General features: G+C 41.9%; 1 protein-coding gene across 1 annotated transcript; it reads right to left on the reverse strand.

Annotated features, from left to right (window-relative positions):
* Positions 1–4,798: 4,798 nt before the first annotated feature.
* On the reverse strand, positions 4,799–20,727 carry clic4 (chloride intracellular channel 4). Its single transcript, XM_058615923.1, has 6 exons — positions 20,281–20,727; positions 10,112–10,221; positions 8,525–8,650; positions 7,742–7,848; positions 6,601–6,782; positions 4,799–6,420 (listed from the first exon to the last, which is right to left on the reverse strand). Exons 1-6 carry the CDS (start codon positions 20,347–20,349, stop codon positions 6,256–6,258), a joined length of 759 nt encoding a protein of 252 aa, XP_058471906.1. The 5' UTR covers positions 20,350–20,727; the 3' UTR covers positions 4,799–6,255.
* Between the last annotated feature and the right edge of the window lie 667 nt (positions 20,728–21,394).

Consider the following 21,394-nt stretch of genomic DNA (forward strand, 5'->3'; position numbering starts at 1 on the left):
AGTACAAAATATCTGTACTTTACTTTATTTATATTTCTATATTTACTCTAAATACCTTTGTTACTCCCGAATACAATCAGAAGGTATTTGTATTTATATGGAGCTTTTCTTGCTTTTCACACACTTCAACATGGATTTAGCGTCTTAGCTCAAGGACACAGAGCCAGGAATTGAACCCACAGCCTTCCACACATATCAATACTCCTCACTTTAATACTTTAATAAGTGACTTTTTTTTAAAGTTAAGTACATTTTATATCAGAAAATGTACTTTTGATACTTAAGTACAGTAAATGTCAAACTTTAAGACTTAAAAAAGTGACTTTGACTTCTACCAAAGTCATTTCCTGGTCACATACTTGTACTTTTTACACCTTTAAAGTACTTTAAACACAGACTGTCTACGTCTGATCCAACATAGGAACAAGTTTTTTAATTATTAACAATCATTTTTGACTAATTACAGGAGCATTTCTAAGTATCTATGAATGGAATGATTATTATTAAAGTGGATAAGTACAGATAATACAGATAATAACAATAAAGATGGAGATTATTTGCACCTGGTGGAATATCAAAATGGCGGCTAATTTAGAGGAAGACCTGAGTATTTGGGTCACAGTCCCTGAACGCAGCGTTTTTAAACGTCTGAACATTTAAATAAAAAACAACAACTACGTCTGTGAACATTCACGCAAACTGAGACCTTACATTAAATACATGAGAAGATTTAAACCACAGGCCCCAAAACTGCGGGAAACCAAACCTCAAAAAACCCCACGCGAACCCCGCGGAGAAACACGCACCTGTCTGTGGATGAGACGCGGAGAGAGCCGCTGCCAGCACTTATGGAGACGGAAGGAGAAGATGGAAGGCATTATGGGATGGTGGTGGGGGGAGGCTGTGGGGTCTACTCTCCAGTGCCGTGCTGTGCCGTGCCGTGCTGTGCCAGGCCGGCTGCGTCGCCTCTGATTGGCCTCTCACCGGCGCACACCTGGGCCAATTAGTAAATACTCAGGAGCTCGCGCAGGTATGCGCTTATTAACAGCTGTGAGTGATTAAAGGACGTGAATGTAAACATCAGCAGCAGCAGGTCACACGAGGTAAAGCTCAGACAGGTGTGAATTATGAGCGGTGGCTGCGTTCCATTTAGCTTTCACAGTGTCGGGTGTGTGCGGCGCTGCGTCAGTGTCACCGTGTCCTCGTCTCCATGAAGTGAACAAAGCTGTCAGCCAAGTGTCACGTCACTTAAATCATTATTATTTTACATATTTGACTGAAATGATATATTTAAAAAAATGCATTTAAAGCTACAGTGCATTATTATGCCTTTGTCTGTCTCAGACATTTACATTTAAGCATTTAGAAAAGCACTTTTATCCAAAGCCAATTACAAAAGAGGAATAAGCTGCATAGAAGAAGTCTTGGTTTGAACTCCAGTGGACTGATAGAGGTTGAGAGTGCAAAAGTGCATCCAAGTGCAGAAGGAGGAGGTCAAAGGGTAAGTGCTCGGGCAGAAGACGCTCTTGGAAGAGCTGGGTCTTCAAGAGCTTCCTGAAGGTAGACAGGGACGCCCTCAAACTGTCAATAATCACATCTGTGATTCTGAGGTTCAGAGCGGGATAAACCTGCGTCGCCACAAGGTGATTCACGGAGGAGAAAAGCAAGAAAAGTGAACTTTAAATTTGACTAATTCTAATCATTACTGATTATCCTAGTTCCACAGAGTATTTGGATAAGTATGTTACTCCGTGTGCGGGTGATCTGATGTCAGCAAGACGTAGAAAACAATCATGATTACACTCATTTTTGAAGAAGTGTGTATTCATTAATGATTCAAAGGTACAAAGTGACTTCAAAATACACTTTGTAATTCCCTCTAAAATGACAAACATCCTCTCCTCTCTGAAGTGGAGTTGTCCTGCGTTGACCACATGAGAGGCCTTTGTTCGGTCGTTCACGAGCGTAACTCAAACACAAGACGATCAATAACCACGTCAGGTGACAGGTGCACGGAGTTCATATGCAAAGAAGGATTTTCACACATTGTGGGTTTGGGATATCACTGTGTACCCTTGACTGAGCTACTTTACCCGTGTCAATATTGAACCAGCTGTATAAATGGGTGTTGTGCACAAACCTGCAAACTGAACTGGTTCTGCAGAGAAAGACGAGCCGGTGCCAAACAGAAAAGACTTCACTGAAGTGTGGAGAGGAGAGAGGTGCAGAGGAGAGGAGAGAGTCGACTGATTCACCTGTTCAACGAAAAGAAGAAGAAACAAACAGTAAACCATACTCATCACGTACAAGTCAAGTCACACACTTTGTGCTTTGTTCTTCCCCACACAGAAAACATCCAGGGCAGTAACTGTGTGTGTGTGTGTGCAATATAGAGTGTCTTATATCCTTTTCTTCAGCACAAACATTCATTTCCACCCACTATATAAACTCTAGAGCTGAAACGATTAATCAATTAATTGATTACTAAATTAATCGACAAATATTTTGATAATCAATTAATCGGTTTGAAGCTTTTTTTCATGATTAAAACAAGATTTCTGATAGTTTAAGCTTCTTAAATGTGAGTATTTTCTTCATTTCTTTGCTCTGGAGAACAAAGAAATCATTAAAAGTCAATCATTTTGGTTTGTGGACAAAACAAGACATTTGAGAACATCATCATTTCCAGGTTTGACGAACACCGATCAACATTTTTTAAGGTTTTCTGATATTTTATGGACCAAACGATTAATCGAGAAAATAATCGTCAGATTAATCGATTATGAAAATAATCGTTAGTTGCAGCTCTAATAAACTCACCTTTTTTTTATCAACAAAAAGAAAATAATTATTGCTACTTTATATCACGACAAACAAAATGTGATGGAAAATGACTCTACAAAAAAACACATTTTTAAAGCCTGAATATGTGACTTATAAACACACCCAGGATGTCCATATAAGGAGTTGTGTATTATTCCCATGCTAAATGAGGAAAAAAAACTGTTTGTTTTCTAATTTTAAGGACGTCGATAAGGGATGATATAAACAATACAACTGAAGAAAGAAAAAGTATAAATATACAACTGAATGTATGCACAGATGAGGAATTATGAATAAATTAAAATGGTGGTTGTAAACATGGCATGAAGGTAAGAGGAGCACAGTACTGTTAGGGTGCTGAAAGGTCAGGGTAAGAGCTAAGAGTGTCCTCACTATAAATGTCTGTGTTCACAGTTGAGCTGATTTTCTGGTTCACTTTGATTCCAAAACATGTTGGAATGTTACCACCATTCAGTCGTGTTGGTCCCTTGGTTGGTTGTGTAATAAAGACGATTTCCTTTCCTTATTGTGTGTAATACAGGGCCTGTACTACACACACACACACACACACACACACACACACAGACACACACACAGTCTTCTTAGGACACTTCATTGTCTTCAGTCGTTTGAACAACTTAACCAAAACCTCATCCCTGACCACAATTCAACTCTCAGCCATACACTTTAACCAGTTCCTCATTAGGACCAGGTTTAGGTCTCCATGAGGACTACCGGTCCTGACAAGGTCAGTGTTTATGCCGAACAAAAAAAGGTCCAAAATAGGCAACAAACACACACACACACACACACACACACACTGGGTCTGTGTGGATTTGTGTGTGCAGAGACTGTGTGTCAGTGTTCTGGAGGTGAAACCTGACACTTTAATGATCTGGAGCTCATCCAAATAAAACTGTGCGCCCCCCCACACACCTTTTCTTCTTCTTCTTCTTTAAAAAAATCCACCCCTGCTGTTTCAAAATGTTCATGTGTGTGTGTGTGTGTGTGTGTGTGCTTCAGAACAGCAGGCTGAAAAACATCACCACGCTAACGGCAAGAGGGTGTCATCGGGGGGAGGAGGAGGAGCCCACAGTGGGCGGACACCCACATGAGACATTCCTTGGAGACAGAGAGTTGTAAACAAACATGCTTTGGCCCAGGGGTTCTCAAACTGTGTCTCTGTGTTGGTCGGTTGGCCTCCAGACACGTTCACATAGAGCAAGAAAAAAACAGAACAAAACAAAAAACCACATGAGACGTTTTTTTAAATACAAATCATTCGGTGGAGGAATGGAACACGGCTTAACAAGTAACATATAAAGAGTTCATAAAGGACGACGAAGGTCCTCTGTGAACAGCTGAGTGTGATTCATAGACTCAAGATCACGACACATACATGTTTAGATGGTTTATAAAACCTGAAACCACGCTTCACCACAATGAAACTTCACTTTTTAATCAGAATCCATGAAACTAATTCAATTATTGTTCATTTGAAGTGGAAAAAAAGACAGATCAAGGTGTTATTATGGAATGAGTTCATCTTTAAACACCTTAGAAAAGCACGTTTAACAGCAGGAAGTGTAGAATAGTGGGCTCCATGTTAATCTGAATCTTAACCTTCCTCATCCTCAGCTGATGAAGTTATTTAGTCTCCGTGACAACTGTGGAGAAACACACAGATATTAAATAAAACAGCAGGACCCAATACAAAGAATTTATTTTTATAAGTGGAAAATTGATGTAACTCCACCCTGAGGCCAAGAAAGAACTTTTAAGTGCAACTGCAAAGGAGATAAAAACTTTTAAAGATAAAAGGCGGACGAACACATCAAAGCCGTGACGGGGAGTCATGGCAACGCTGGCCGCGACACGTAAACATGCATCAGGACACGTGTAACAGTTGTGTTCGTCTGCCACTGAAAAACAGCAAACACGTCAACACCGACATCTTCTACAACACGAGTCAGAGTTGCCAATAAGAAGTTTATTTCAGTTCAGTCGACATAGCTCGGATATTTTTCTGTGAACAACTTCACACATGTTATGAAATCATCTCTGGGGGGGCGGAGAAAAAAAAACAAAAAAAACCTTCCTGTTAAACCTCTGCAGAGAGAAATGGGTTAGTCCAGAATTCAAATCCAAGCAGGCGAGGGAAAAATGGCCCGCCCTCAAAATTCTGATGATACGTAGAAAATTTACACGTTGAATTCTGAGAAATCCAAAACAAATATTTACAAGTCCTTACTTACGTTTGCCGTCGAAAAATTAGTTACCATCACAAAACGTCTGAAAAATATGGCAAACGGGAGAAAACAAAAACAAAAAGGAGGTTTGGTTTTTGTTTCATCCGCGCTAAAGCACTCTCGGAGCTACTGTATCGTTACATACGTTCACAGGCACACGGTACGTTCCATAGCTACGCTGCTCGGCGTGTTTTTATCATAAATATCTTTAGCGTTAAGTGTTTTCTTTTCACCTCCAGAGTCTTTTCACCTCCACTCATAAGAAGGAAAGACTCGTGTCTGTATGGCAATGTAGTGATTTACAAAAAAGTCCTTAAACAATCCCTTTAAACATGTCTGTGAGCTACATAGAGTTGAATATTTGTTTTAGACCTCAGGTGATGTTTTTCCTGAGTTGCGAGTGTTGCAGCGGTTACAGGGAAAACACAATTCTACTGAGTTTTTGCCTGTTTTAAGGCAATGAGGAAATCAGAGCATGGATGCCAGGTAGCTTTACCTGCAGTCACAATGATTTTTGCTGAGCAATAATAAAAAGTAAAAGCATCACTTATCTGATATGTAAACCACTTAAGTTTGGATTAGCTTCAGCTTCTACTTAAACCTGTCAAAATAAACAAAAAACACTGAAGCTTCAACACTGTTTACGACGCCTCTCAATAAGCAAAAAGACAAAAAAAAACTGCTTCTCAGTGTTTCATTTTTATAGCAAAGAAAGAGCAAAATAATCATTATTAAACAAGTAGAAAATTGACAGCTGGTGACCTTTTCCCCCCTTCATGCAGAGAGAAGGTCAGCTTGAAGGTCACTTATCAGGGCGTGTGGTCATCGACGACGCTCGTGCACGACGGCTGCCTTTCTGTCTCACGACTCCTCAGGACGTTCATCAGCAAATGAATAAACAAGAGAAATTGGAGGTGGAACGACTGCACCGACTTAAGAAAATAATCAAAACGTGGGACAGAGACGGATGAGGGTTCATGCATTTGCTCTAAATGAGGGGGGGGAGAAGAAAAAGAGGTCCAGAGTTTGTTTTTTTCTTTCTCGTGGATGAGCACATCAGTCCTGGTGCTGAGCAGAAAGAGAGAGAGGGGAGAAGAGTGAGGGAGGAAGGAGGTGTAGAGGGGGGAGGTGACGGAGTGACTACACAGTGACCGGTGGAGGGAGGGAGGTAGGAGGAGGAGGTTTATTTGACCAGCCTCTTGGCGACGTCTCCGTAGGCGATCTCGATCTCTTTGTCACTGGGGCAGGTGTTGGTGAACTCCTCGCGCGTGTAGGCGATGTTCAGGTACTTCCAGATGGCCGTCATCTCTTTGGGGATGTCGAAACCTCTGTACTTCTTGGCCACCACCTGCAGGGACAGTGAGGGCATCATGAGTCATACGTGAAGAAGCAAATGCATGAATCACGCCGTCATTTATGTCGGTACGATAAACGCGCTTAGGCGAGCAAACATCTACTACATTCCTGCATACTATATTTAAAAATAATAATAATAATAATAATGATAATAATTTTATTCCTCACTCACCTTAACTATGTGCAGTTTTGGCAGCAGGTTGCAGTCGGCCAGAGTCATCTCATCGCCATCCAAGAACTTGCGACTGGAGACCTTGACGTCCTCGATGCTGTTGTGGTCGATCTCATCGGGCAGCGGTGATCGGAGGTACTCGTCCAGCTTCTGCAGGGTCTTCAGGAGCCCGCGCTCCAGAGCTACGAGGAGACACGGGATACGTGATTACTTTAAAATAACAAAACTGACTTCAGTTTATTTATAACATGCTCAGTATCAACACACACGCCTGGACCGCTGCAGCTGGAGTTATATACTGAGCGACCACATGAGGGCAGCATTCCATCACAGAGACAAACCTTTGTCATGTGCGTTTCAATCCTGAGACTCGGTATATTGTTAATCTAACCTCATCTATCATCCTTCATTTATCATTTATAGATTAGTCATTCATACTTTTTTTCATTGGAAATTATGACACAGGTTTGAATGTATGACCTGAATGTGGCTCCATGCTTGGTTCAGTGACCTGTTCCTTTAGATAGCACTTATCACTGAACCATGAGATTCAGCTCCAAACTGTTGACACAGCCTTGCCTTTCACATCCAGCTGCACATGGCTCAATATTTTCCCAGGGTGGAGAACAGCCGCTGACGACGCGATACAAAATCTAGGTAATCTGTGGAGATTATTAACATTGTTCCCGGGAAACAACCCCAGGATTCCACAGAATCTCAAAAAGCCAATAGAATAGATATTTTTCCTTTTATTCAAATAATCTTATCTGGTGGTTAATCATATGGCTTTTCTCTGCCAGTGCAGTCAGGTTACATTTAAATGAAGAACTGTCAGGGTGAGACTGTGAGCACCAGTTCATTCTCAGGATAGCTACTCTGTGGTTTTATGTGGAAAGCTCCGCCAGGTGAGACGGAAAGCACGAGGACAGGAGGCAGCGGCAGAACAAAAGCTCTGTGTCCCAGAGTGAGAGTGTAATTCACCAATCAGGGCAGGGCTACCGACGTCACCTAGCAACCAGTAACTCTCACTGTACAACAGGAAGGTTTCTCTAGTGCTGCTCTTAGCACTGATCTCTTGCATGCATGCATGTGTGTGTGTGTGTGAATGTGTCTCACAGAGAGACACGGGCAGCCAGCTTACCCTCATTTGCATCGGGTTTGGAGTTTTTGATGTACGCTGAAAACTTTGCAAAGATGTCCATACCAGCTGTGTTTGATTCAGGGTGTCTCGCACCAAGCTTTATGTACCTACAAACACACAAAAACACACGTACATATACATTTACACACACAATATTACAGTATTCTTCTGAAACACTGATAGGGTGCACCACTTTAGCTTCGTTTTGCTTCGTGTGGACAGGCTTCGTTTGCTAAAAACTAAAATGCCCAAATTTAGAGAATTGTTTTCTTTTAAATAATAGCATATTTGCAAAATTACCAGTTAAATCTGCAACTAACGATTATTTTCATAATTAATGGTCCATAAAGTGTCAGAAAACGTAAAAAAAAAGGTTGACCAGTGTTTGTCAAACCCGGAAATAATGATGTTCATCTCAAATGTCTTGTTTTAATGATTTCTTTGTGTTATAGAGCAAAAAACAAAAACAATATTCACATTTGAGAAGCTGAAACAATCCGAAAATTTGTTTTAATCATGAAAAAAGCTTCAAACCGATCAATCGATTATCAAAATAGTTGACGATCAATTTAGTAATCGATTAATCGAGTATTTGTTTCAGCTCTATAACCAACCTATGATTTTATCTGTCTTCAGTTGGGATAAATGGACTTGGAGCTAAAAGCTAAAAAAGGTATTAAGAAAGTATAAAACCAAAAATACTAAGTGACATTTTGTGACGTCAGTGTGTTTAGATTGTAGGCGTGGCCTGTTGGAGGCACAGGGATTGGAAAGAGCACTCACTTCGGTGGGCAAAGCACATCCTCGAGGAACTCCTCGATCTTGTTGACGTCAGTTTTGACCTCGCCGTTGAAGGTGACGAAGGGCGGGTGTGTGCCGGGGGCCAGGTTCTGGAGGTCTGCCGGCTTTCTGGAAGAACAAAGAATGTGGAGACTTTAGCACGTTTGGCATGTTTTAATACAGTTTGTCGAAAGGTTGTCAAAGTGCAAGACATAAGAGACATTACGTCTTTGAAATAAATACAAAATACTCTATGACGACCTGCTGCACACGAAGCAGCGCTTGTTTTTTTTAATCCAGCTATAGCTGCTGTGTCTTTGAGCGTGTGTGTGTGTGTGTGTGTCTGTCTCCATGAGAACGCTTGTGTGTCCTTCAAACTAGCATATTTTGTACCAGATGTCTCTGGCAGGCAGATGCCATTGACACACAAACAAATATGAGCATGTGTCGAGTGAGCAGTAGCACTACTGTGTGAATGCACACAGCCCCAGATGCTTCGATCCATTCACTGGAGACGACACAGACGAACAGATGGACGTACGCTGGCAAACAGCGTGAATCTTCCCTCGGTCCAGCTCTGTGTTTCCGACAATGTTCATTAACATTAACGGTGGAGTTTTGAGTCAAAAAAAAGGCACAAAAACGGGAAATATCGTCAAGCTTATGGCATGAAAAAAGGAACTGGCTCCCTGACTCACTGATATCACTGAGGAGTGGTAAGAAACCACAGCTTTGACCCACAACTACGACTCATGTAAACATGTTGCACTCAAGGACGTGACATGTGACATGTGACATCCACGTCCTTGTGCAGCTGTAAAAACCCTGACTGTTCTTCATTTTCTTTTTTACACTACAATAAAAAGACAGGTTATTATCAGCATGGAGTTGTTTGTTACATACCTTCTTTCAGGTAAAATGCATGCAAATAAGCTCAAGACTGTGCATGCACTGACCTTTTCATGTGCACACAGTTCTCCTTTTAGCATAAAAAAGCTCAGCAATGGTCAGGTGTAAATTTTGGTTGTTTGTTTGTTGTTTTTTTGGGATTTTGTCCCAGAGGAGGAGAAGCAGCTGCTGCTAGAGACTGTGGGACAAATGTGAATGAAATAACCGTAAAGCCATAGAAGCCAGGCATTCATCTGACCATCAGCCATGGCTGAAAATAATCTGGCACTTGCCTGTCCTGGAAAAAACATGAAAGGGACCATTTAGATGAATCACACAGACAGAACATAGTGGGTTTGGCAGAGAACATCTGGTGCTGGAATCCACATGTGAGGGGAAATTGCAGATGATAACTGGTTTTCTGATCCCAGGCATGAAAAATAAGACGTTGCCCACCAAAATCTAAGCAGGAAGTGAGCGGAGTTAGGAACCTCAAATAGCCCCTCCAGGGTCTGTGTTTATTTTCCTCTGATATTCTTCAGCCTGGGAAAGGGTCATGGGAAAACCAAATAAGTAGTTGGGAAGCACTGAGCGTGTCAGAGGTGTGGCTGTGTTACGGAGTCTTTCACAGAAACACCCAGACATTTCAACAAAAAACGCAATATTTTTATCCTTTTTTCGAACAAATCAAAAAGGACTCACCTCTTGAGATCGACCGTGGTGACGTTGAAGACGACTCCTTTAAGCCACAGGATCATGAAGAGCCTCTGAGAGAAGGGGCAGTTCCCGATGCTCTCGCCATCACTTCCCGCCTTAAATAAACACACAAGTTAGAAGAGCAGCAGATTAGAAGTCGGCAATAATGTAACGGTGCCTCATTCCTGAGGACCGGGTACACAAACGACGGCACCTCTTCCTATCTGATGGAGACAGTCATGTTCCTGGATTTAATCATTACATATAGAACACACAAAAGCAGCAGACAAAGATCTTACAAGAACATCTGTAACAAGTTTCTATTGCTGATAGCACTTGGCTTGAATCTAAAGCCGTAACGGAAAAGATAGCAATAATCTTAAGATCCCATCTCTGCTGCACAACCTTTATGGCCCTCGGGCGTTTTACTGCACTCGCCCATTTCAGACAATTACTCTCTCATACATAGATCTCAAACACATTAAAGGAGGAGGGAAACAGTAGAGGGCCATCTCCGTCTCTTAAATGCTTCACCACACTTTCCCTGCATTAGTCTGCCAAGCTGCTGCCTGACAGTAAGAGGAAACTTCTAGAGTGATGGACTCACTCAGGCGGCCTCTTCTTACCCTCTTTTGTTTGACTGCACACACACAAGACTGAGCAGTGGTGGTGAGAGGTGCATCAACATCATTAATGATGATTCACATCTATCTGAAATCAGATATTTAATGTGAAATCTGGAGATTGATCTAGGAAAATTGAAATAAAGAAGAGCTGGATTACGAAAAAGAAAACCTCAAAAGCAGTGATTTATTACACTCTCACTCTCAAACTGTCAGAGATCTCTCAACCATCTCCATAACCATCGCTTTTTTCTGTTACACACTGTGTTGCATGTTTGCTTTGCTCGACTCACGGCCATGTAGGGAGTAAGAGGGGTGTAGAAAACCACAACAAACTGTTTCTTAAGCGCAAACACTTGTCATTAACCACCTGACCACATTTATCACGACTATTAGTGGTTTGACAACTCAGGAATAATCGTGATGACCTTTGTGGCCATGTTGTCCGGCCGTACTGACAGTAAACAACCATGCATATTATATAATCTTCACTGAGGACTTGTTGCAGAGCTCCAGTATAACACAGCCTGTGAGGGGAAGCCGCTCTCCACTCAAGGCCAGCCAAGAAAGAATCATCTATTCATCTATTCACAAGGACATGCATGGAGGTCATTCATGTATCTGTGCTGTGGAATGCACCTCTTTATTCAGATAATACAGTTTCTTTTGTCAGTCATTCCACTTTCATTGTGTGAAATGCAAAATAAGAACACACACACACACACACACTGTATTTTTTTCACTATGTTGCAAACCAATTTGCAAAGATATTCAAATCAGCTTCAGCTCCACAGCTTTATTCTGCGACGTGTGCTCCGTGTTTGAGACGCAGGTTCTGAACTGTCTTCAATAGAGGACTTTGTTTTTGGAGCATGAAGTCAGTCCAGCAGCTCCTTGCCGGTGTGGACAGGCTGGCTGCTGTGTCCTCTGTGTGACACCCTGTGGGATGGCTCTGTTTGATCTGCCTGCTGGCTCCCATTGTACTGCGACTCTTCCCTCCCCTAAATTCAGTATCTGAAAAGCATGGATTAGATCATTGCCTTTGTTCGGCAAATGAAAGTCCTCCTTTCACTTTACAAAATTCAATTCCACAATAAAAGCTTTGGCCGTGAAGTGTTGGCGGTATCATGGTCCACGGCCATCACTGGACCAGACTTGCATTAGCGGATCCTTAGGGGATCAGGCAGACATCAATGGGATGATTAGTCCATTTTCCCCACAGCCTTACACCTACAGAGAACCACTCAGTTCTGGATCCAAGGTGGCAAAGCAGCACAGCAACTGTTCCCATGGCAATGGTCAGACACATGTGACACAGAAAACAGAGCAAACAGTGCGGAGAGGGCGACCAGTGTCTGAAGACAACTCTTATTCTGTGGGGACATTAATCATTCATCAAAATAAAATCAGGCAATTACAGTACTTGGACACAGCACGCAGCACATGAAGACATTTTACACTTCTCTCTTCCTCCTCAGTCTGTTCTTGGAGCAGTGGCAAGGTTCCAACCCTCAGGAGTCTGCAGCACAGCAGACAGCCGCTCTCTTTCCTACCACAATGATAGGTGGGATGCAACAAGAGACTTCAGGACAGACAGACAGACAGAGATTCGACGGGAAGCAAGGATTTTACGGGCAGTGTCTGTAAAAGATGCGAGAAAGAGGAAAGAAATCCTCAGCAGCTGTGTGCTATTTGGCACACTGTTCTTTCTTCCTCCTCCTCTCCCCCCTGTATCCCTCTTTCCCCTTATCCTGGGCCCCTCTGTGGCGTCGGAGGGGGGCGGGAGGCGGGGGAGTTGGGCATTTGGGGAGGAGAGGCAAACTATTCGAGACATGTCCTGTTTCTCCCGCCAAAGAGGGCGCTTTGTTTAGTTTAAGAGATGATGTTGGTCGGGCTGCATTTCCGCCGCCTGTGGCACATAAAGTGCTGTGCTGTTAAAAGGAGCTACACTACACAAGTGAGGAGATCAGAGTTCAAATTAGCACCAGGACACTGACCTCACCTGATCAATAGAAATCATAAACATGCAAGATTTTTTTTATATCATTCCAAGGGCCCAAAACCAATCTGTAAAACATTACAACAACTGCTCTCCACCACACAAACACCTCCCAGCATGCCGCTTGTTCACTGTGCCACTGGAGAGCATTTTACACAGCAACAACACAAAGCACTTTTTGTTGTGCTAGGAAAGTGTTAGGAAAGTCACCAGCAAGCAAGTGCAGAAGAAAGAAAAAAACAAAAAAAAAAGGTTTCTAACTGGCCCTTATAAGGCAACGGACATTAGTTCACAAAAAAAAAGCACATTTTCCGAGAAGTTAACCAGCAATTCGGTTGCAAATGCGAGCAGCATTCACATGAACACTGAGCTGTGTCCAGTGACTGCTCTGCCAGTTTTACCACCCATGACTCACATCTTGGAGACAGCAGTGCCATCTTTTATAAAGACTGAAAACCTCCTGTGAAACGGCCACAACTCAATCTGACCCACAGCAGCAACAGTCGACTAATGCTAACGGACTCTTGTGCTTCATTTAAGCTCAGTGGATGGGTCACGAGTGGACAGATACTTGGTTTATTTAATGCCAAACACACACACAGCTGCCCATCAGCGGATGGTAATCATGCTCAAGTCGGATGTTGTTGAGAAATCTCAAAAAGGAAAGCTTGGCCCCACAGCAGTACAACAAGGTTCTTTCTTTCAGCCGGGGGTCCAATCATGTCCTTGAAAGAAAACACAGTGAGGTCATTCCTATTATCACTTCCTTTTTGACTTTGAGTGATTATGTAGCCACTGATGTAATCACAAAACCTAGACCGACTACAGAAGGTTTTCACTGACACCGATATTTTACAGGTATCCTTGTCCAGTGTCATAACATTTTAAGAGCAGTCACATAAAATCCAAGAGCTGTTACTTAACCTCTCCCCTCTATTTTTTGTTCTTCCACTGACATTTCTACTCATCTGATGCAACATCACAGTAACAGTAGCCAACCGTCAGGGACAATGGATCCTGTTCAGTCTGGGCACGGTCCTCCCAGTCTCAGCTCACGGTCTAATTTTAGTAACATGGTGGCCCGTGCCTTCCCCTCCCCAGTACACTTCATACTCTAAATTGGGTGGGCTGCTCAGCAATTTCGAGCCACACTTTGACCGAATAAGGAACTGGCTGATGCAAGGAGCGCGGCAGCGTTCCACCTCCTGCTCTGACACACAGTGGGAATGTCTGTTTGAGAGTAGGCAGCCATGGCAACGTCATGGCGACACCTCTCCCCGTTTGCTGGTTAAGTATAGAGGCTCATGTTAGGACTGTCCCAGCCAAAATCAGTCAGTTTCAGACAGTGTTGCTCAGTCCACGTTGGTCTAAGCTCAGCCTGGTTGCTGGACGACAATACATTGGGCTCATGGCACCTACACACTAGAATTATCTATCTATTGTATATAGTGTATATTATAGTTTGGCTCATTGTGTATTGCAATGTCTTTAATTTCATTTAATTTTTAAGTGCACTTTTCATTGTATTGTATTTGTATTTTTGACTTATTTGTACCACTGCTACGATGACCCAATTTCCCCTCAGGGATAAATAAATAGATAGATAAATAAATAAATAAATAAATAAATAAATAAATAAATAAATAAATAAATAGCTAGATAGCTAGCTATCTATAAGTTTGAATGACAAGGCCCGGGGTGTGTGTGTGTGTGTGTGTGTGTGTGATGAGAAATGCTTCCCCGGCTGTGACCATGGTGAGGGGGATGAGTGTACGGAGGACTCAGACCCTGCTGGAACACGGAAACACCATCACATCCTTGGTGTGGCTCTGACTCAGGCTGACATCACACAGTGGAAACCTCAAAGCCGTCCAGACACAGGGCTACTGTTTCTGAGGCCTGAGCACATAAGCGTCGACTTGTGGAAAATTGGAGGCTCAGGTCTAAAAAAACAGTGTTTTACAGCATAACCATGCTATGGCAATGATGTAAGCTAAGTCAATAAAGTTTGACCACCAAATTTCTAAAGAGATAAGAGACTGAGTGAGTTTAAAGCACGTGGTGGACGTCTGCTAATGAGTAAGACTGAGCCAAAATGAGGCAAAAGCAAACACAGAGGCAAGTGGAAGATCAGTGTGAACAAACATCATCATCCTCACTCTGCTGATTCAAGTGTTCAGCCTCAGATCCACCTTCCACCCAAAACACATCCATAGACCCCAGACAGATGACTAAGTTACACAGTATTCACATTTATACAGCATGTCCATGCTGATATTTAAGTATGGAGAGGCAAAGGTCGAGCTATTACTAAATCTATGTGGTACCAATGCCTTGCCTCCACCGCTGGAAGTTAAGTCGTGACTCGTAATTGATTAGCCCTTAAAACTACCAATCTTTAAAATCTCAACTACACTGACTGAGGGTACAAACGTTTAATTTCAGCTCAAATTAACTCACCATCTGTTCATTTAGAACAACTGTCTCGTCTTGACAACTGTGCACACATGGGAGGCAGCAGAGCATGTGTCATGGCCAACAAGCACTTGCCTGAGACAGTTTCTGTCTCTGTCACTGTCTCACTCGCTTGTTGTATTTACTCTGACCTGTCCCTGAGTTGTGTTTCCATACATGTCTGCTTTGAACATTGAAATTTGCACTGATGTACACTGTACATTACAATAAAAGCAACATTTGTCGTCTTATTGCAGTGTTTTCAATCCATTTTTGATCAATTCCTATGAGTTGAGGTTTACGGAGGCCCTTATAACTAATATTTGGTAAACTTGTCGCTTTTGTGGGGAGAGGATGAACCCAGTCACTTTATCCTCCATGTTCAGGTACGGCAATGTAATGAAAAAACGTAGACGGTGAAATACAAGCACACTGGATCATGTTAAGACTGATTGAGTTACATGTGTAGTCGGGAGGATTCTCCTTATTCACAAACACACCTCGTCTCACAGAGAAGATGATGTGACAGAGAGGCACAGGTACAGTCAGAGGATTGTTTATAGAAAAATAAAACACTCCACGTTCCAGTGAACCAGTGTTTCTCCTTCATTCATTTAGCAGTGGCACAGCACCGTTATTAGCACCGCTAAAGTCTTACATAATATCAAATGATTTGAGCACAACCTCCTACGTTAACTTGGAATTGTTTTTAAAAAAAACAAACAGAAAAAAATGCACTTCATGTACTTAGAAGAGTCTGAAGTGGCCGCTCATTGATGTTAGAGGCAAGCCTAACTTCCTGTCATTGACCTTGAAAGAGAAACGCCTCATTAGTCATTGGTTTCCTGGTCATGCAACAGAGACGAGATCTTGAACTAAGCTTTTCCTCTAGATGTTCTGACACATCATGATATTATACAGCCATTTATCCAAGTGAAATTAGGATCAAGGCCCCAAGTCAAGCAATGATCCAGCCAATAATCTTCTGGCATAGACATAAATGAACCTCTGAATTTGCCTTCCCATTAAAAAAGGCAGTGTTTGCACAGTACCTCTCTGAATTGCTGTAATAAAACATTAACATAACCATACAAATTAGGTTCATTTCCAGGAAGTCAGTTGACCTGATCGTTGTACAGAGTCAACGGGAAGGAACGGGAAGGAAATTCACAGATCAAGAACAATGACAAAGTAACTGCACCGCATTCTACAACAAGCAATAAGCCATTAATCTTTGCCCGATAACTCATGACGCAAACCGAATTGCTGTTACTTTGCTGTTTAATAAACTGCCCTATTGATTTTCCTTTGTATTTCTTTTGTCAGAGATGGCAAGAACAACAACCAAATTCATTGAAAAAGAACATGCAAACAGAAAGTAAATTGCTGTAAAGGTTTTTATTACCACCACCCATCAAAGGTTACTCTCGGACCAACTGGTAAAAAAAAATATACAAGCAACTCTTGACCTTGTATTTACTTTCAAACAACTGCCTTGAACAAAATAAGTGCTGAAAAAGCTCACTGTGTTCCCATAAAAAAATCAGCACATCATGTGGAACAAGTCTCATGTTCATTATTGTCACATGTTGTGACAGCACAATAGGACAGGAGCAGCTCTTCTTGAAGCCAACAGAACAGAATCCTTGTGTCTACCACAACACTATGGGAACCATATAGTTTCTTACATGAATGAAAAAAAATGTAAATCAGCATGTATGCAGCACGATGTGTGTTCCTTCTGCAGAGTGTACTCATGCTCCACACCCTGATCATGTCTACAGAAGTGCTGCTTTGTGTTGGGACCAATATCTCTGTCCCTATGGGAGCATCCCAGAGGACGTACACAAACACAGATGTTACCCAGACCTAAAAGCACGTCTGTGACATGTTTTGTTTACTCTGGCTTTGTTGATGCTTCTGGTGAGAGACAGCGAGAGGTTTTGCAGCCACAGTTGCAGCCGCATACACGAAGAGAGATAAAGCCTGTGTGTTTCTCTTAGCTCAGTCACGTCATATGGTGGCGGCAAATGGTTCCCTCTTCAATGTAGATACATGTCTGACTGAGGGACATGTGATTTTAAAAATGATCTATGGTAATTGTCTTCATTATCGCATCATTTAATTTTGGTTTAAGCAGGAAACAAAACAAAATCACAATTATCAAAATTAATCAGAACACAAATTGAAGATTGTGATACAATCAAATTGTGACAAAAGCATATAATCCCAGCCCTAATTACCAATTACGATAGTTTAATATAGTTCCAGCTGCACTTGTATCCTTTTCAGCTTGACGTTATTGTGAAACATCTCAGAATACAAAATATACAGCAGATTTAGGGACAGGCAGGCAGGAAGCGAGAGATTCTCCAGCTCACAGCAGAGACCACGTTACCACTCCTGTGTAAAACAATTCAGTATCTAATCTGCTGTGCAGTGATGAGGTCAATGGTTGGCCCTCCCTCTTACGCTGTGCTCACTTGCAACGAAACGCAATAAAACTGTGACAATGCTGAGCTTCACCTTAACGCCCTCAAAGACGGACACAATGTCAAGCGTTCCCATAGCAATGCAATGACTGTTGCTATAAACACTGCAGATAGAAAAGTGCCAGATCATCAAAGGAGCTGTGAACAGGCAGAGTCAGCTACTGTCAGTGGGTAAACATCATCTATACAGAAAGACACTGTGTGGCAACTCCTATACAACAAATATAATTAGTCTGCTTTGATATGTGGCAGTGCACTAACAGATCTGACACCACTGCGCATGGAGAGAGCACACACACACTTATCAGCTGTTCCCAGAGGCCTGACTAGCAGCATTGTGCCTATGGCAACCTGCGTGCCTGCCATTGTCTCTAATGACTGTGTTTAACTCTGCACAGTAAAGACAATGGCATCAATAATAGACGTGGACATGTCAGATGATGATGAACATAACACAGGGACCTGCTAGAGCGTTGAAAACCAAAGACCACCAAGCTCTCACACAGACAAGGTGAGAAAATATGAAATTCACTCATGTACACAATGAGCTGTACAGTCCAAACAGGGAGGGGCTGCCTGACTCAGCCATATATAAAACCTGGTCAGTTCTTTCCCCTCAGTGTCATCAATACCTAAGAATTACAGTCTCTCTATGAAACAGTCAGTGGAAAACAATAAGTAAGGAGAAAGAGGATCTGGACAAGTGACTTCAGATCAAAAACAATATTTACTGCAATAAAAATCCCATCAATATAAGGTTTGGTATATATCAATATTTTAATGCACTGTGTAAACACTGTTTGTTGTTTTCTTCAACTTTCACTCAAGAGCAAAACTTAATCTTTGACGTTTTATTGTGATAATTATCGATATTGGCTGATTTGAAATCACCCAGCGCCATAAACCACAGCTACTGCAGCTTAACAATACGACTTTTACAGAGCCGGGAGGACAGATTAGCAGATAAGAATCTTTTTACAAGGATTAGTAATTAACTACTCACACAAGTTGGATTTAGAAATGACGTTTTCCAAATATAGAAGCAACCACAATCACAATCTCTAATGACTTGTTTGCTTTTCTGGTCAGTAACCACCCACCACACCACCAATAACATGCTCCCCTATCAACGAACGCATTTAAGATTGACAAATCATTGAGTAACGACCTAAACACCAACATTACACTCAAAATAAAGCGGTCACCAACGACGGAGCATGGTCCAGATACAGAGCCAGACCTAGACGCTGTCCTGTCCTAAACCAGAACTACAACTCTCATACATTAATGATAATAATTTTGATGGACTGGACATGCGTCCTGCCGACGGTGTTCCCTGCATTTGGTCCCATGTTGGCTGGGATTGGCACCAGCACCCTCTGCAACCCTCATGTGGAGGATGAAGCGATCGTATTTTTCCTGCTTTTCTACCTCTATGGTACGAGGAGTGCGAGAAACTAAGACCACTAATGACAGTCAATCACGTTTAAACCAATCAGTGTTTCAGACACAAGGGGATGAAGAAAGGAACACGTGACATCTGATAGACAAACTGTTCTGAGAGTTTTCATCTGGACAGATGCTTTGGTTAACAAAAGGAACCAAAAATGGCAACTTAATCTACACATTTCTTCCTAAAATTAATCGTTTTAGTTTAAGATGCTCATTTTGTTATGTATAGTAGAGGTTGAGCGATTCTATGGTCAATGTCAATCTTTAGAAATAAGTGCAACTAATGGCTTAACCTTCTCCATGAAAACAAATCAGGTTTTACTGATTTGGCAGCATATATTTTTGAAGACAAAGATGTGTAAACTACAAGAAATAATCGACGGTGACAATTATTAAAAAAAAATGTGATAGTTTTTTTTTTTAAATGGCCAAAACAATGGGTTGGTCTATCTCTAATTTTTACTTGACAAAAGAAGAAAATATGATATTTTTTTTTTTATTACAGTTATTTTTTATAGTCCCTTGAGTTCTATGTGAAAACTGATTAAACATATTGCTGCATTTCACTTAATTATTAACACAGAAATACTGATAGACATGTTTGAACACATACAACTACTATTGAGATATTACGGTGTTTTGGACCGATATTGTCTGATCTGAATGCGTCCAGCACTGTTTTATATCATTATTTACTACATCAATCGACAAAGAAGCGCATAAGAAGCAGTGCAGCGACGTGTAAGTGTCTTCTGTGTCGCTCCAAGTACTGAGCTTTTGTTCACGACATAACGCCCGGGATGGACGGAGGGAGAGGGACAGAGGGAGGGAGCTGCACCCGCCCTGCGTGTGACACTGCGGGATCCACATGGCCACAATGGCAAAGAGATGTTCAACCATAAAATGTCTACTTCATGGGAAAACCGTTCTCCTCCTACTCGTATTTCAATACATATTTTTTTTAAAAAGCGTGAATAAAACATTCGGACACGGCTAGTTTCAGGGGTATTAGCTAAACAACACATTTCCACAACACTAACGTTATTTTCATTTTTCCAGGAGAGAAATAAAACACATTTCCACACGAAGAAGTGATAAATGTTACTTAAACCAAGCAGAGAAACTTCTCTCAGACGACGTGTGCTGCGCTCTTACCTTCACAAAGAGCTCGATAACGGGCTCAGAGTCCGCCTTCACTCCGTTCTGCGGCACCGACAGCGACATGGTGGTGGATGCTACTTCTGGAAGTTTCGCTAACAAGGATGAAGAGGGTTTTTTCCCCCTGCTACCACGCCCGCGTTAGCCCGCTCCAATTCTCCAGAACCTTTACTTTTTTTCCGTACTGAAGCCCAGTAAGCGCTCCTTTTTTTTCCTCCCCGGGGAGGAGCCGCAGATAGAGGCAGAAGAGTCTGTTAGAAATGTGGGGAGAGGGAGGCAGCGCCGCGGTGTCCTCCAGCTAACGAGCACCGTTTGTTTCGACGAGGACGTGTAACTTGGAGCTAGCTGCAGCTAAACTGCCACAAGCATAGCCCGGGTGTGTGAGGCTGCTGCCGATGTTGAACAGGGGAGGGAGGACGAGGACGAGTGGGAAGAAGAAGCAACGGGAATATTTAAGGCAGTGATGTCATATGCAGCGCAAACAGAGAAAAATGTGGGAGGGTTAGAGGAGGGGAGTTTTTGTTAGGAGAGGATGAGGAGGACGCCGGGGAGACACTCAGCGGCTGCTCACATGTAGTGCGGGCTGTTCCAAAATCCACACTTTAGTAGTATTTTTTTTCCCCCTTTTTCCTTTGTTTATGTCAACATTTTGAATGTCTGTGTAAACTTTAAGTTGGGGACCAAAGGGGTAGAAAAAAGTCACTTTGTCACCCCTCTAAAGGCAATTTAATCTTAATTTTAGTCCTGTTATTTACGTTCACATATTGTACTAATAGTGTGTTTGTATCTGATACCCCTCATCAATTATTACATTAACTGCCAACTATTTCGATTCTTAAGTCATTTAAGTGACTGTTATAAATAAAATAAGTTATCTGATTTCGGTCTATTAAGATATTTTCCACTTTTCGCACAATTGTGTTTATATCCGAGATAAAACCAATCATTTTATTTAGAACATAACTAAAGCATCAATCATTACGTGGATAATTAGTTAATTGTGGATGGGTTTTCTTATCAACCTAAGTGTAAGCGCATGCAAGTTTCATACATCCATGTAACAACTGCCGCCAAAAGTCTCAGTTGTTGAAATGAAGGAAAAATACACATG

The sequence above is a fragment of the Solea solea genome, chromosome 18 (genome assembly GCF_958295425.1).
Source record: "Solea solea chromosome 18, fSolSol10.1, whole genome shotgun sequence".
NCBI classification, from domain to species: domain Eukaryota; kingdom Metazoa; phylum Chordata; class Actinopteri; order Pleuronectiformes; family Soleidae; genus Solea; species Solea solea.

What these genes read in the sequence shown, in the direction of transcription:
- clic4 (XM_058615923.1), bottom strand. Translation starts at nt 20,349, where the DNA reads ATGTCGCTGTCGGTGCCGCAGAACGGAGTGAAGGCGGACTCTGAGCCC. An exon ending in ACCACGGTCGATCTCAAGAG is followed by an intron (nt 8,651 to 10,111) that starts GTGAGTCCTTTT and finishes TTGTTCTTCCAG; the next exon opens with AAAGCCGGCAGACCTCCAGA. An exon ending in CAAACCCGATGCAAATGAGG is followed by an intron (nt 6,783 to 7,741) that starts GTAAGCTGGCTG and finishes GTCTCCTCGTAG; the next exon opens with CTCTGGAGCGCGGGCTCCTG.